The 16,709-nt window shown below is 46.4% G+C and overlaps 1 protein-coding gene across 1 annotated transcript in view; it reads left to right on the top strand.

Annotated features, from left to right (window-relative positions):
• The first annotated feature begins 24 nt into the window (after positions 1–24).
• DPP8 (dipeptidyl peptidase 8) overlaps positions 25–16,709 on the top strand; it is a 32,124-nt gene continuing 15,439 nt past the window's right edge. The window contains 13 exon segments of the mRNA XM_030013172.2: positions 25–306; positions 4,015–4,284; positions 5,880–5,992; positions 6,949–7,122; positions 8,028–8,196; positions 9,442–9,500; positions 9,502–9,540; positions 9,542–9,554; positions 9,942–10,070; positions 12,087–12,148; positions 13,189–13,289; positions 14,409–14,586; positions 15,919–16,078. Of these exon segments, the coding sequence (XP_029869032.1) occupies positions 4,026–4,284; positions 5,880–5,992; positions 6,949–7,122; positions 8,028–8,196; positions 9,442–9,500; positions 9,502–9,540; positions 9,542–9,554; positions 9,942–10,070; positions 12,087–12,148; positions 13,189–13,289; positions 14,409–14,586; positions 15,919–16,078 (1,456 nt within the window). The 5' untranslated portion in view covers positions 25–306; positions 4,015–4,025.

Genomic DNA, 16,709 nt, shown 5'->3' with positions numbered 1-16,709 from the left:
TCGCGGGATGGGGGAGGGAGGCGGGCCGTTCCTACTGCGCCTGCGCGCAGCGGGGAAAGGGGCGGCAATGGCCGCCGCCGCGGCGGCGGTACGTGTGCCGCGCTCCCCGCCTCCGCGGGTCTCCCTGGGCTCCGCCGCCGACCGGAGTTCCTCCTGTGGCCTCAGGTGTCGTCCGGTGCACCCTCACTCTCCCCTTCGGCCTCTGGGGGCCTTGTGTGTTCTCTCCAGTCCCATGTGCGGCCTCCTCCGTGCCCTCACGTCGCAGTGCCGGGTCCAGAGGTGTCGGCCGCGATGGCAGTGACCCCGGTGAGAGAACACGTCAGGTATTTTAACAGAACTGTGACGCCTTTCGGGCACCGTCGGCTTTCAGGCCCCGTTGGCAGCTTTCCACCCCGTGGGACGTCCAATCCCTCGAGCGTACCCTGCTGCTGCTGGAACCTGCAGGGAGTGTGCCGTGGTGTTGACCCCTGTCCTCCTCCTTCCACACCACACGTCTTCACGGAGGGGCAGCCTCTGGCAAGGGCACAGAGAGCTTCTCAAGCCATCTTCGCCATGACTCGGGGGGGGCTGATAAAAATCTAGAAAATACCGTGCCATCTGTATCCTGCCCCGCAACCACACAACCCAACCTTTTTAAACTCTGACACTGGAATTACTATGCGCCCCAAGACCTTGCTGCCAATAAGGCTAAAAAAGGGGCAGCATTGATTTTGGTGGTACTTGCAAAAAGGCCACCCCTCGCTCCCTTAGTGGTTCACACAAGGATGCCTCACCCGTGGCCTCCCACGTTGCACTGGCGAAGTTCATCCTCCCCTCCATCCCAGCTTGGCGTGACCTCTCCCTCCCAGCTTCAGGGTACTTTTTGATGTTCCCGCAGAGGTTTTTTTGTGCAAATCTCTGCGTGGGTAGGAGGCACCAGCTCTGTGCCTCAGCCTGCCTGTGAGCGGAGGATTTCCAACCTCTGGCAGCCCCTGGGGCTGCAAAACTGCTGCGGAGGGACAGGTGAGCTGTAGAAATAGGTGCCGGGCTGCTTTATTTTGGAACGCAAACCCCACGGGCCAACAAGCCCCGGGGCAGCACGTGGGAGATGGCACCGAGCGGCTGGTGTGGGGAAAAAAAAGCCGTCAGGTCCGTGTGTGACCTGGGGCTTCTGCTTGCACACACATTTAGGAGGGGGCACCTGCAGCAAAATTATTTATTCTGGTTTATAGTGGATCAGAAAAGACTTTGGTTTACAAAAAGTGGCTTTGCTTTGTGAAGGGAAATTCAAATGTATAGAAACATTTGGCTGGGGGCTCACTGCACTGGGGCCTGTGGGTGCCCTGGGCTGGTCATTAGTAGCTGGGTTTTTGGTTGGTTTGTTTTTTTTTGCTGTAGGAAGCTCATCAGTGTGGAAGTGCTGGCTTTGTTGGGGGAAACAAAGCCGATTTTTGAAACTGAAGGATCCCCGTGCATGGGGCTTTGCATGACCCGACCCTCGTGCATGGGGTAGTGTGTGTGTGTGTGTGCCCGGTCCCCGTGCAAGGGGTAGAGCCTGTGTCCCGGCTGCCGGTGCCCGCAGCAACGTGCGTGTCCCGCTGCACGGGGGGAGTGTGGTGCGTCCAGTCCCTTGGCTCCCCATAGCCCGGTCCTCCCGGCCGGCAGGCGGCGCCCTCGCCTGTGCCCCGCGGTGCTCGGCTGGGCTGGTGCCGCTTCCTCCCCTCCGGTAGGGGGCGCCGCCCCGCCTAGCGCGGCCCGGCGGCTCCTCCTGGCGGAAGCGGAAGCGGCCCGGCGGGGCGGCTCGGCAGTATCGCCGCCGCGGAGAGCCGTGAGTACCGGGGTGGGTGAGGACCCTCGTGGGGCCCGGGGGAGGTGGCCTCCCGGGAGCGGGGCCTCCGTCCTGGGGAGAGCTGCTGGTACCCCGTGGGGTGGGTGGGTGGGGGGGGGGGGGGGGGAGGAGGAGGAGGAGGAGGAGAAGGAGAAGTGGCGGGGAGGGGCGCGCTTGCCCCAGGGCGGCCTGGCTTTTCGCCCCCGGCCAGGTCTGCCCGCTCCCTCCCGGCAGGGAGGGCCCCTCCTGGGATCTACCCGCTTCCTCCGACCTCGGCGGCAAGGGCAGACCCGTGGCCGTTCATCCCGCTCAGGCCCGACCTGCCCCTCCGTCGCACCCTGCGGATACGAGACGTCCTACGGTGATGTAGTGCTGGAGGGTCCCCTGAGCTGGTGTGAAGGATTGGGCGGTCTCTCTTTGTTGGCTGCAGGAAGGTGGAAAAAAATGCTTCACGTGGCAGAAGGTGGCTGCGGTAGAGATCCCGCAGTGATCTCCTGGGAGGCAGATCCTCGTGTTACCCTGGACTAACCTCACCTTGCCGGGTGGCTGTTCTCACTCTTGTTTGCTCGTTAAAGGCTACTGCTTTTCGGTATTTATCTCTTTTCTTGAGAGGGGAGTGTGAGAAGTAGGTCCGGTTAAGACATGTCAGCATCTGGGTGTAGGTGGGAAAAGGAGATCTTTCTTTGTTGGAATTCTGCAAATTAGATGCGAGTTTTCTGATTCAGGTTTGAAGTCTCATTCTTGGTTTCTAGCATTGTCTGAGCAGAGCACTGTCTGTGTATGGGCTTGAACTGTCCTTCCAGTTTTACAGGGCTGTTTAATAACTTGTGTTGTGTCTTCGTGTTGTAAATAGCTTGGACAAAAGAAGGACCTGTGTCTGTTTTGTTTGTATTGTCAAAGGTGGAACCAAACTTTTAATCCAGACTTGTCCTGCTTTGCTTTTAGCAATTTATGTTAAAGTGGGTTTGTTCCAAGGTGTAGGTCGTCTCTTTTTTACTCATCTGTGATGAGTTACCTCAGCTGCTGTGTAGAGCAGCAGGAGAGCCAGTCTGTCAGGGAGCTTTGCCTCAGGTAGCTGTGCTGCCCAAGCCCATCCCCTGAGATTTGGTGGTCCTTTAGTGCCCGTCTGCTCAATGGGAATGCTTTATTTAGTCTGTATTAGTGTTTTTGTCAGGCTTGGGCCACCAAGCTCTGCCCTAGCAATGTGCAGAACAGTTCTGCAGCCTTTCCATTCTATATGTAGTAAAACTCTCTTCTTTTGAGAATTGACAATCCTTACGCTTTGGTCTCTCCAGTAATGAACTATGTGGCAGGAGTTTATAGCTTGGATCCTTTTGGAGCTGCCCTCAGATCCAGAATTTACAGTGGAAGGACTTGGTTTCCTCTTGCCAGACATCTGGGCTGTTAATTCCAGCTCATATATCTTTTGTAAAGCACAGCTGAGTGCAGGAGGAGATATCTGCTAAATTAACAACCTGTTTGGGAGGATAAGACTTATTCTGCAGATAAATCTGTTTGGAAAATGCTTTTTTCACTGTGTCCCCCTTCTTCTGGTATCTCTTCACACTTCTGGAAGAGTCTTATCCATACAGTATTTGTAATTATATCCCTGAGATGATACAACAGTGATGATCATTGCTAGACTCTTCTGAGCTTTGTTTGAAAGGAGATGCAAACGAACCCAAGAAATTATAGGAGAATAATGGGAATAAGGGCACGCAGTTGCCTAGGCCCATTGTGTGTGGCCTGGTGGTTCCAAATCGACTACTAATGTTTGTTCTAAGCCGTTGGTTGTCCCAGATCTTGCTACAGTCCTAATCATCCCCTGTTCTAATATCAGTGTAGCAAGGTGATATTCATGCAGCTCACAGGGAGGAAGAAGCAGGTAGGAGCTTAACAGGGAAGAACTTATCCAATTCATGAACGTAGTAGTTGTGGGGGGGAGTGGGATGGCAAAGGCAAACAACAATAAATCTGTGTGGCTCTGTGAAGTTCTTAGTCCCATTCTGAAAGGCTGAGTGATGGCAGCCTGTTTTCCAGAGCAGAAATCTCTTTCCTAGTCCATTTCATTCTGCTGGTTTTTTTTCTCCAATGACCTGGTGGTTTTCTTATAGCGCTTTTGCTGTGGTGTGTTTTGGGAGTCTGAAGTGAATATTTGCTGGGCTGCTGGAAGGCAATGCTGAACCTCTGCTATTCTGTTCTTCCAGAAACATGCAACATGGCAGCAGCCATGGAAACTGAACAGCCAGGCCTTGAAATCTTCGAAACTGCGGGCCGTGAGGAGCAGGTCCAGAGGGAGGAGCAGCCAAAACTGGAACCTTTCTATGTAGAGAGACATTCCTGGAGCCAGCTTCGGAAACTGCTCACAGATACGCGGAAGTATCATGGGTACATGATGGCAAAAGCCCCTCATGACTTCATGTTTGTGAAGAAAAATGATCCTGAAGGACCTCATTCCGATAGGATCTACTATCTGGGTAAGCTTGCTGCGACAGCCTGTGTCTTGACTAAATAGTCCCTGCAGAGGCTCTTCGAGTTTGACTGTTCTTGAGAGCTGGGTGTTGCCGGCAGTTAAATCAGAATGGATTTCAGGCCAGATTGGCTGGTCAAATGTGGTGATCATGATTGTAATGTCTCATTAAAATTTGCGATGTAATCTCCCACAGTGATTGGAGGTGACCCATTAGGCCTGCTGGAGCTGGAAAAGAACTGTGAAGCGTCCTTTGGGACATATTCCCTAGCTAGGAGGACGGGTTAAGTTTGTTTGGTCTGTTTTCTCTCACTCCATGTACGATATCCCCTCTCCAAAAGCTGTGTCAGTTTGATCTCCTTTTTCTTAATTACAACTAGTGGGTAGAACCTTTTTTTCTTTCAAAGTTTCCTTCCAAACAGAGATTATAAATGTAATTTTGAGAGTCCTTTGTGCTTCCGCTATTGATGGAGTAGGTTTTCCAGGGATTCTGGAGGGAATAAATAGCAGTGTAGGGCAGGGGCAGCTTAAAGAGTAAATGTTTTTCTCAACATTGTTGGTCTTGATAATGAAGAACTTCATGTAATTTATTGTTCTTGGCCTCAGTGCCTTATTTCTGCATTATTTCAGTAATTAGTGTTCACTTGATATATCTGCGTTTCTAAATTGCAGCTGTGCTTGAAGTGATTTGGCACTGTAAATGATACTGTGAGCAACCTTCTGGGTGGCTTTTTGGAGCAGGCCTTATGGTAGAGGAATGCTTTTGTCAAAAGCTGCACTAACTCAACATAAGTCCATGAAAAACTGGATTGGGGGAGAAGCAATGGCCAGAGCAAAGGCCGAGGAGCCGGCACCATGTTCCAGCCCCGTTGCTTGCTGCTCATGCTGGTTGCTTAAACTCTGATTTGTGATTCACAGAGTCTTTGCATGTGCTGTGCAGTGACATAGGCGGAAAGCTGCTGATCTGTCTCTTTTTTCCCCTTTTCAGAGGGTGGGGGTCATAGTCCTTGAATGATGCTGAGTTCAAGCATGTTGTGAGGGTGGGTTAAGGCTGACCCCAGCTGAGATGAGCTCTGGTTTCCTATGTGCTACTTCCTGAGCTGTAGGTCAGACTTGGTCTTCACTGGGGCACACCTGGCTCCCTCAGGGCTGATCCCCATGTGCCTTGGCAGGATCCTTCAGAAATCTGAATAGCACTGAGGGAGGGGAGCAGGAAAGGGATGTTCAAATCTTCCTAAAGACATGTTATCTGTGAAACATCAGCTGCATCATGCTGTATTCCAGCCAGGGGAATAGCAGAAAGGCCCTCCTTGATCTTAAAAGCTTATAAAATAAAGGGGGCCCCCAGCCTTCAAGAAGATACAGATATGCTTCAGACAGCATGGGGTAAGCCTGGGTGTAGTTCCTTGTTCTCTGCCTTCTCCGTGACTTGCATTTCTGTGAAGCAGGGAATTCCCAGAGCAAGGCTGCAGTGCAGAGACTGTCAGTACTTTCTCTGGTAGGAATGGCCTGTGAAACTGTTCCTTCGTATCCTTTAGGAGTGTTTGGATTATTAACAGAAAGCTAATATACTTTTTTTTTTCCTCCTCACTTTCACAATAGCAATGTCCGGGGAGAACAGAGAGAACACGCTCTTCTACTCTGAAATTCCCAAAACCATAAACAAAGCTGCTGTCCTGTTGCTTTCCTGGAAGCCACTTTTGGATCTTTTTCCGGTGGGTCCTGATTTCTTCCGTGCTTCTTGGCAGCGTAGCAAGTACACAGGCTTTAGGGTTGCACCTATAAGCCATTGTTAAAATTTGGAGTTCATTGTCTCAAACATTTTAAGATTCTCCTTGTACTTGGCTAACTCTGCAGCCATCTCAAAAACAAGCACAGCTTTCTCACCAGTGTTTGGAGTTACAGCCTTTGTGCGTCATAAAAACTGTGTGCTGGATGATTCCTCCTTTGCCGGCAGAGATTGCAAGTACTAATTTGCATCAAAATCTCTGCTGTGAGATTCTGGGGATTGCTGAAGGAGCCTGTAGTCTCCAATAATCCCTGTCTTGCAGGGGGGAATGATGAGAACCCCTAAGGATCAACCAGTGGCTCCGTGACTCATGCTGGTGCAGAGGATCCCTTTCCCACTCACTGGAACGTGTGTCTGCTTTTCACCTCTGTACATAGCCGGCCTGCACCAGTCCCACCCCATGCACTGTGGCAGGTTGGAGGAGGTGGGACAAACCCCATGTGGAATTAGGTGTGTTTTTTCCCATGTTATTTCCTGAGGCTGTCAGCCAGTCATAAAACTCATGCTGTGCTCTCCTCCCACCAGACCAGTCACTGTGTATGTTTGCGAAAGTTAGCAAAGACTCTCCTGCTTGTTCTAGAAATAACAGACCTTCAGTCTGATCTTTCTTATGCAAGTGTATATTGGAAATAATGCTAGCCTTGGTACGGGAGAAGTGGCTGTCAGGTTTACAGTTGTGTAGGATCTGATCATGGCCTGTACCTACAAGTGCTGATGGCAGAGGCACAAGCCGGAGCGGGCTTCTAGCCGTCAGCAGGATTCTGGAGGAGGAGGGTGTCTGCACAGCCATCTGCTCCTGGAAGCTTGGCATGCAGAGATACTCTGACAGTATAGTAAGACATGCACAGCAGAGGTTGATGGTACTTCTCTGCCCATATTCAGGCCATCCTAGACTATGGGATGTACTCTCGTGAAGAAGAGCTGCTACGGGAGAGGAAGAGAATTGGCACCATTGGGATTGCCTCTTATGATTACCACCAAGAAAGCGGCACCTTTCTGTTTCAGGCTGGGAGTGGAATTTATCACGTAAAAGATGGAGGCCCTCACGGATTCACTGTGAGTTTACTCATCTCTCCTGTTTTCTGCAGTACTACTTTCCTCTGGCTAGAAGCTCCTTTGGCTTGGAGTGAAAGCAGAGTGCGATCATCAGTTATTGCTGCACTAGCATGGCAAGTAGCCTTGATGACCCTTGAAATGTGGAGAAGTCCTCCATAGGGATGCATTTCCATGGTTGTAGAAACTCGGGTGGAGAATTACAAGAAATGGTAGAAACCATGGCAGCAAGGCAGGACACCAGATTTTGTTGATTTTTCATAAGTAGCAATGCCAATAAAAAGCAACATAAAGGCTCCGTGCTCTTTCACATAGTCAGAAGTCACACCAGAGACAACTTTTGTTCCCAAGCTGTGGTTTAGAGGTCACTGTTCAGCAGCCAGTGCTGTATGTGTTACAAGATTTGGCTGTATAACTTGCAGAACAAGCAGCCTTTGCTCTGCTGGTGCTGAAGCTGGACTTCAAAGCTGAAATAATTTCTTGTTGTTATAACAGATGCCTGATGTCTGTCTAACCCTGTTGTCAAGCAGAATTTACTGTACCCTGAGTTGCTTTTGAAGGATGAGATTGTATGTTCTGCCAGCCCCTTTTTAGGGTGCTGTTTTTAAGAGTGTGCCAGGCTTCTCTAGGCAAGCTGCCTTCTGATTTGTGGCTAATTCTCGGCACTGGTGAAAGAAGCCCTGGTGGGATCTGTCCAACCTTGGTAGAAGCACAACTTTCCCTATAAAATACCTGCATAGTATTTTTCTGTGTTTAAGATGGATAGATTCCTCTGTTGTAAACCTGTGTATTTAAAGTCAGTGTCCACACTACTGTGGTCTTAGAGACCTTCTGATAATCCAGGTTAGTTTCTATAAGTGTCCATGTGTTATCATTGCTTACTGTGCTTTTTTTTTTCTTTCAAACAGCAACAGCCTTTAAGACCCATTCTGGTAGAGACTAGTTGTCCAAATATCCGTATGGATCCCAAGCTTTGTCCAGCTGATCCAAATTGGATTGCATTTATCCATAGCAATGACATCTGGATATCTAATATAGAAACCAGAGAAGAAAGGAGGCTAACATTTGTGCACAATGGTAATGCATCCTCAATTAAAATCTCCACACCTCTTCTGCATTTGTTTTTGCTAGACTGAATTAAGCAATGGCACTAGGGGTTCTTCTGAAATCTGGGGGAATGGCCACTGTTTATTCCACCTTGTTTGTCATGTTCTATGTGTTTCCTCTAGTGCAGATATTGTGGGCTGATTCTTTTCCCTGCACTGTGGAATCTGGCAGAATGAGTTATTTGTTGAATACATATGGAAGGGCTCTACTACTGAAACACAGCACATTCCTTTTTACTGGAACTGCCTTTTTTGTGTGGAGGAGCTGTGGGTGGAATAGAGCTGGAGTAAAGTTTCTGTCAGTGAAATAAGGCTGCAGGGCCTTTTAGAAACAATATAGACAGTTTCTGAATAGCACTGTGGCTTCTGCTGGCCCCTCATACTCAGTTACTTGGGTCCTTGCTTTTTACCCTCTCCAACTCTGTTTTAGGTGGGTATCCTGGAGGAAGGAAAATGGGAAATTGTGGATAAAACACTTTTTAAAAATTGATTGTGTTTTGTATTTAAATCATACTTTGTATTTAAACTTGATCATTTAAATTTTAGTTAAATTAATATTTCTGACACTTTATAATAATGCTTTAGCTTATTTAAATGTTAAATTTTAAAATATTATGTAAGTACATTAAAAATAAACTGTAGCAATGACTCCTTCTCAGATGATAATTATTTATGGAGCGCTGCTAAGTTACCTCCAGGGTAACAGGAAAAATATTGAAGCCCTATGGATATGTCATCATGTTGAGATGTTATGTAAGTGTGTTACTTTTGGTTTGTACAGTGAATGAAAAACTGATGCTTTCATTTTTCTGAATGTTGATATTTTCAGTTTCAGTTGTTCAGAAGGGTTTGTTCCGGGTTTTTTTTCTTTGATTGTCTTAAAAGTTGTGGTTCCAATTCACTGAGCTCAGGTAGAGGGAACATTTCCTTTCTTTGACTAGTACATAGAAAACTGAGAGACTAATTGGGTAAAAGTAAGAAGGGAGGATGGCTTGGCTTTCCTTTCCTAAAAGAAGGTGCCATGTCAGAGAGGGTTAGATCCTTCCTAAATAAATCAACAGAGCAGGGTGGAAGCAGAAGACAAATCTGCTGAGAAGTAAGATTTGTTATCGTGTAATTGTTCCCAAGGGGTGAACTTGGGCCATGTTTGGGATAATGCAGGACTGGTTTGATTCTGCAGTACATCATGAACTAAATCTTTTGTGTCTTTTTTTAGAACTGGACAATGTTGAGGAGGATCCAAAATCTGCTGGCGTGGCTACTTTTGTGCTGCAGGGAGGAGTTTGATAGATACACCGGCTACTGGTGGAGCCCAAAAGGCACAGCCAAGTAAGTGTGGTGGATCCAGTGTGTCTGACAGGCACAGGTAGTGGCCCCTCTGCGGTGCTGTCCAGTGCAGTGTTACTTTTTTCTGTTACTTGTTTTTATGCAAGATAGGAACCTTATAGCTCCTCTTGAACTATCTACAGCGGGCAGGCAAGTTACAGTGGCCTTGTGAAATGTGAACACATTATGGGGGGAAGAGACATTCCTTCTCACAACAGTGGTAGGAGTTGTAAGAGTCTCAGAGTGTTTTGCTAAATGAAACACAAATCAGAGACTTTGTTGGATTTTTCTTCATCCTTCCAACCTGCTTGTGGTCCTGAGGGAATATTGATGCCTGCAGTAACCAATAATGAGAACTGTTCTGACCAGCAAATGTTAATTCATTTACAGCACCGAATGGGGGTAAAGTTCTTCGAATTCTTTATGAAGAAAATGATGAGTCAGAGGTGGAAATTATTCATGTCACATCGCCCATGCTGGAGACAAGAAAAACAGATTCCTTCCGGTACCCCAAAACTGGTGAGACCCTGATACCTTACATCTCTTTTTCTATGAGACACGTTATTCCATGTGCCTGACAGCAGTGACTCTCCTAGCCTAGAGCAGGGGGTTATTGGAGACGTGTTGAATAGTCTTTGAATTGGTGTCCAGGTGGTGGAAATGTGTTTGGGGAAACTGCTGCTGTGGAGGTTAGGTTAGTCACTGGTGACTGTGCTGATACTCCAGCCATGTGGTTACTCAGAGCTCTGAGTCTGGGTGTCTCAGGAGTTGGTGGAAACTCTATCTGATTGTCACTACTTTGGAGCTGCTGTCTCAGATCCTGGCAGATCTGAGTTGTTGAGGAGTTGATTCTCATTACAGCCCTGTGTCTCTGAGGAAATAGCTGCAGATTTGTGGCCTTTTGTTTTTTTGGCAGGGTTTCTGTTTAGCTGCTGGCAGTGCCCTGGTAGTTCAAGTTCTGAAGGACTCTGGTTTCCATGATTGCTCTTGGACTTTGAACAACAAACTCAACATGCTTACAGCCCTACCAGGAAAACTCCCTGTTGTCATATTTTCAAACAGTAAATGATCTGGAGGCTTCAGCAGTAAAGGAGTGAGGGCAGGCTTGAAGTATATTAAGTGGAGTGCCATTGGAAGCAGGGAAGCAGGACTTAAGCAGACCTGCTGGGAGCTGATTCACTGGCATATGTCAGATGTATGGGGCAAATTTGACAGTCTGACCCTTGTTCTTCTGAGATATCCTTGCTATTACAGCAGGGCACGTTGCTCACAGAGAACAGTGGTTCACTCTCCTCATTACTGAAATCTTTATTTTTTTGGAGAAATATCTTCTGTTTGGCTGACCTTCCCAGGCTGCAGAATTCATTCAGATCTTGCAGATTCTCTGATCCACTGGGAAAAGTTTTCTGCTTATGATCCTGATTTACTGCTTGGTTCAACGAGGAAGAAAGGCTCAGTGTTAGCCTAGGAAGGAAGTGAGAGATGACTCCTTGTGTTTTTTCAGCGCTTGTGTACACCCAGATTTCTGAGGGTATTTTGTCATAGCTTTGCTCAATGCTAAGTTTCAGCAGTTTAGGAAAATGAGCCAATCAAAGCCCAAATCCCTTTAAATAAAACAACTAGGTTTTAATCTCTGGGCCTTGGTTTCCAGTCTGAGCTGCAGGGGCAATAGCCCTTTTCTGTGGGTTGTTATGAGGGCAAAGCTTGAGGTAGTGTAGAAAATTCTTCCCAGGGAGAAGGTAAGTGCTTAAATAGGCCAACACTGTGGCCGAGGGCAAGTCATTTCACCTCAGTGCATCAGGTTTTGTGTATAAACCAGGTCGATGAAGCGGGAGTACTTCACAGCAGCGTTGACAAAATTCAGAGTATGTGGAATTTGCCACATGTGTCTTCTTGTGGATCAACTGGCAGCAGCTTTATTCTTTATAGTCCCTCTTTTCTTGCTGTGGAGCAAGTCCCAGCATTTAGCACTGCAAGTTGTACGGCAGGATGAGTTGCTGCTTTGTGCAGGCTTTGTGTAAAGAGTTAACTTTAGATTTTCAGTGTTCAACACAAATACATAGCTTTATTATCTTAACTGCACTAGTCATGGCAATAGGTTTTTAACAGTGAGTTGCTCTAATTTTCAAAGATGCTTTTTAGCACTGGATTGCTTTTTATGCATGACCTCAAGAATAACAGCCAAACAGTAAACCAAAGCTTGCTTTGCTATCCTGATTACTCCTGATCATTGCTTCCAAATAGTATGTGCATCCTTTGACTGTGGGACAGAAGACTACCTGTTACAGTAGCATGGCTCTTGATCAGATCTGTTTGCAGGATTACATTCACTGAGTTTGCCTCATGTTTGCAGTCTTTTTTTCCCTGCCTTGTTCTTTGCTGTCTCGCACATGCAAGTAGGCTATTTGATCAAAGAGCATTCTGCTGTTTGCCTTTTCCAGTTCTGTATGAATAACACCACAATAATCCACAGTTCAAGTCTGCCCTCTTGGAAGCAAACAATTGGTGCCTGACTGCTAACATCTGTTTCTATAGGTACAGCAAATCCAAAGGTCACTTTCAAGATATCTGAAGTGACAATCAATGCGGAAGGCAGAGTAAGTTCTATGTTCTGCTTCTTTTCCAAATATAATTTCTGTGATTCTTTTTTGGTAAAATTCATTTTCCAGTTCAGTACAAATAAACTTTCTTGGTTGTGATAGCTTAATGGCTTCTTTGGAGGCAATGCACTTGGCTCATTCCTATGTAGATACTTGGTGTCTGTGTATGCAGCAGTATTTCTCAAGGCTGTGCTTTCCTTCCCCACCACTGGTTTATGAACTCAGCTGCAGAGCAGAGTATTTTAGGTGTGGATGGTTAGACCTCCTTATGTGACAGATCTCTTGATTGGCTGCAGATATTGGGAAAATTTGATTGCAAAGACAATATATCACCTTACAAAAACATGAACATATGGAAGGAGATGAACTTTGCTTTTGCCCTGGGATTTTTTAACAGGTGCAGAAATTTCCATAGCCCATTCCAAGATCTTCGGACAGTTGAGAAATTAATCTTACTAAGCAGATACAGTAACAGCCATATATTATTGGGATCCTCTCTACTCTTGAGCTACTTCAGCCATCAACAGTCACCTACCTGCTGGGATAGTGATGCTGACGTCAGGCAGCAAAGGCAGGGAAAGCTGTCACGACCCTTTGGGTACCACTGTGGCTTGTCCCCGCTCCCAGCAGGGACAGACTGCAGAATTGCGTATCATGAACCATGTTGATAACTGGATGTCATGGAGGATGTTCAAAATCTACCGATGAAAACACCTTACAAAATAGCTCGGTACAAATCACTTCCCCTTTACATGGGGAAACTGAGTGTTCAATGACTGGTCTGAGACGAGTGGTGGATTGTGAGCAGCATCCAGATTCCTCAAGTCACAGCCCTGACTGAGCTGGTAGTGTGCAGCTCTTCTACTATGCTGGTGTCTGGCTACAGACAGGGTTGAATCCCCTGTGTTGCAAAGGCTGAACAATCTAAATTGCATGAGCTGCACAGAAGAAGTCTTCTGTGTCCGGACTCTCATCATGTATGAAAACTGGTTGTGGGGGTTCATCTCAGTGTCACTGAATTGCTGCTTTGTCAACAGATTGCAGATGTTGTGGATAAAGAGCTAGTTCAGCCGTTCGAGATCCTCTTTGAAGGAGTAGAGTACATTGCTAGAGCTGGGTGGACGCCAGAAGGAAAATAGTGCGTATGTTAATCCTGTCTCTGCTTAGAGGGTTTGGGACAATACAGTTAGAAGCAGAATGTAGTGGTCTCTGTCGTCTTCAAGCTTAAGCCTGCTTTTATTTTTACATTTCTACGAACTTGTTTGTGCAAGGAGGACAATTTTTCCAAAACCAAACCAGAGTTCTCCTTGTCTCTTTCTCTGGTACCTGGCCCTATTGCTTTGGTATTGGGCACTCACAGCCTTTGATGTATGTGTCCTCTCAGCATCCCTGTGAGAGAGAGTGCAGTGCTATTGTCCCCATTTTACAGATGGGGAACTGAAGCCCAGAGAGGCTAAGTGACTTGCCATGGTCACACAGGAAGTCTGTGGCTGAGGAGAGAAATGAGCCCAGGTCCCCCAGGCCCTAGGCTAGCGCCCTAACCAGTGGACCATCCTTCCTGACCAGACTTACTGATCAGAAAACCTGCTGTAAGTGCTACTTACATTTGCATGTCATTTTTAACCCTGTAGATGATGTAGTACAGTGTTTCTAACTCACCAGAAGCTTCTCCAGAATTGCACTTCTCCAGTTCTTGAATCTAAAGATGGCTTTCACCTTTTTAATTCGCCCCCACCCCACAAATGCGGAAGAAATGCAGGGACACATTTGCTACATTATCTTGCTTTTTGCAGGATTGTTGTTAGAGCTACATGCAAAGCCATCAGAAGTATGGCAGGGTCTGCTGCCAGTCCATTTAGGTGCCAGTATTATTCTCTGCCAGGTATAGATTTAAAACAGTATTTTCACAAGTATCCTGAAATTTCAATTGAAATTTTTCCACTTAAATATTCCCTCTGATTTTTCTCTTCTCTTTCTCCCTTAAAGCACAATTCCAATCTGGGAGAATAGAATTAATTAAACTTTTGAACCCGCAGTGCTTATGCAATATTGAAATGAAGTGAAATAGGTTCTTGTGTTACGGAAGAGATTTGTTTATGTGGGTGAAATTTTACATGTGGCTTTGGGCTTAATCTGTAATTGAACATTCTTGACTCCCTCAAAATGCCTAGTGCTAATGAGTGTCTGTTGAGATTTTCAGACCTGTCTAATACTCATGGTTGCATATTATTTTCTCTAATATCTGTCTTCTCAACAGCATCTGGTCCATCTTACTGGATCGCTCCCAAACTCGACTTCAGATAGTCTTGATCCCTCCTGCATTATTCATCCCCACAGAAGATGATGCAATGGAAAGACAGAAACTTGTCGATGCTGTACCAGATTCTGTTACACCTTTCATTATTTATGAAGAAACAACAGACATCTGGATAAATGTAAGAATTTGAATTTCAGCCTTCTCTGACAGTTTGTTTTTCAAGACCCTTTTTGTAGCACTTGAGCAACATTGCTGTTACTGTGCTGCCTAAGAGAATATTCCCATTGTGCAAGTTCTGTGCATATGCTGTGCTTCCTGCTGTAAAAAACAGTATGTAGAGAACAGAGAGATTTGGGATTTGAAAGCAGAGCTGCTTTGCTTGAGGCTGCATAGAGCTCAGACAGAGGTAGGAGCAGAGCCCAGGGCTCTGGCATTCCAGGGCAGCCCTTTGCCCGCAGTGTTACCCAGACACCCTCTGGCTTCTTGGTGCCAGTTGTTCACCAAGAGCAGTGCCAGCAGATGAAGCATTCTTCAGCCAACAAAGATGTATGTAGTTGATACTGGGTGAACAAGTCCCAAGAGTCTGCTAACAGTCACTGAAACCACTCCTTAACTACATATGGTCTGGTGACATAGATCCGTGTGTAATGTTCTCAGAGGTGTGCTGTAGGGCCTGTGCTGTGAGACCAGACACCAGTGTGCTAGGCTAATGCTGTAAAAATGAGTGTTGTTCACACTTCAGCAGATAAAGATTGATGTCTCTAAAATGACATCCCATTGGAGGTGTGCAAGGGTGCAGGAAGGTCTGGGAACATCAATCGCTGACAGGTAGTTGGATCTTTCGGCAGAGAACATTTGCACAAAGCCTTCCAGTGAATGGTCCCTATGCAGCGAGTGCTCTCTATGATACTGTGTTTTCTCCTTATTAGTAGTGTGAATGGTTTCAGGATGGTGCAGTGAGTTGTCCTTTCTCCATTGTTTTTACTGGCTGGAGTGGGTTTTGACTGGCAGCTCATACTGTGCAGATAAATGCTCCCGAGTCCCTCAAAAGATTGTCCCTTGAAGCAAGAGTGGGCATCTTCATGAGTGGGAAGATGATGTCAGCTCATCTTTCTTTAAATAACCCTTCATTTGTGGGCTTCTAGACAGCACCGGACAGAGGAGGCCACTGAACTCCGGTTTCTTTGGGTGGCTTTCATATGCTGTATGCACAGCTGGACCAACCTCTGTATCTAAGCTGGAAAAGCAGGTGCAGAAAAACTTAATTAGTTCATTGGCTAGAATTCAGAGTTAGACTAGCAAAAAGCCTGGAGCTGTGCAGCATATGTGGCTACTGTCTGCAGACACCCCCTGGCTCATGAGCATAACTGGTTCTCCCAGTAAGGGACAGTGCTGCAGCCTGCTAGTGTAAACTGTTTTGTCTGTGTTGAGCAGTAAGAGGAACCTATTATGTGTGACTTCAGTGCCAAAGTCCTGCTGATAACAATGATCCAATGCTCTGTCTCGACAGATCCATGATATCTTTTATGTTTTCCCTCAAACCCATGAAGATGAGATAGAGTTCATTTTTGCCTCTGAGTGTAAAACAGGATTCCGGCACCTATACAAAGTTGTCTCAGTTTTGAAGGAGAGCAAGTATAAACGGTCGTGTGGAGGCCTCCCTGCTCCAAGTAAGTGAAATTATTCTTTTGCTTTAATTGGGCATTTGCTGCCAACTAGTGAAGAAATAAATGTCCTTTTAGGTGGCAGGAATTACTGTCTTATTGGAAACTCCTGCTGTTGTCCAGGAAAGCACTTCACTCAACAGTGATTCCTCTTGAAATTGTACAGGGATTATTCTGTATTCAGCATGCCTTAGTTTTAACCCTGATTCTTCCTCATGGACTAGAAGGAAAAGTTTCAAGAAATCAGATGGGAAACAAGCTCCCTGTAGTACTGTGAAATGCACTTAGTTGGCTTTTCCTTGTCAATGTTGGGACTGTATGTGTGCTGACTTTGCCAGACGTTAATCATTATAGTAATAACATGGCTACCTCTGATGTAAAGGGTCTAATATATCTAATAGATGCACATTGGTTCAGAACTTGATTTTGCAAGTAAAACCAACAGAGTCCTTGTCAGCCTTTACAAGCAGGTTGGTAGCAGAGAGGCTGACAAAGAGCATGGTTTGAACACACTGTAAAAAAGTCCATAGAGGGCCTCCCTGTCTGAGTGGGCCCACATGTTAGTCCCCTTAAAACGAACATGTGTGCTTGGCAGCAAAACCTATGATATGACAACTATTCAGAGAATTCCTCTCTG

The sequence above is a fragment of the Aquila chrysaetos genome, chromosome 5, assembly GCF_900496995.4.
Source record: "Aquila chrysaetos chrysaetos chromosome 5, bAquChr1.4, whole genome shotgun sequence".
In the NCBI taxonomy this organism is placed as follows: domain Eukaryota; kingdom Metazoa; phylum Chordata; class Aves; order Accipitriformes; family Accipitridae; genus Aquila; species Aquila chrysaetos.
This window is presented reverse-complemented; position numbering and strand designations above follow the sequence as displayed.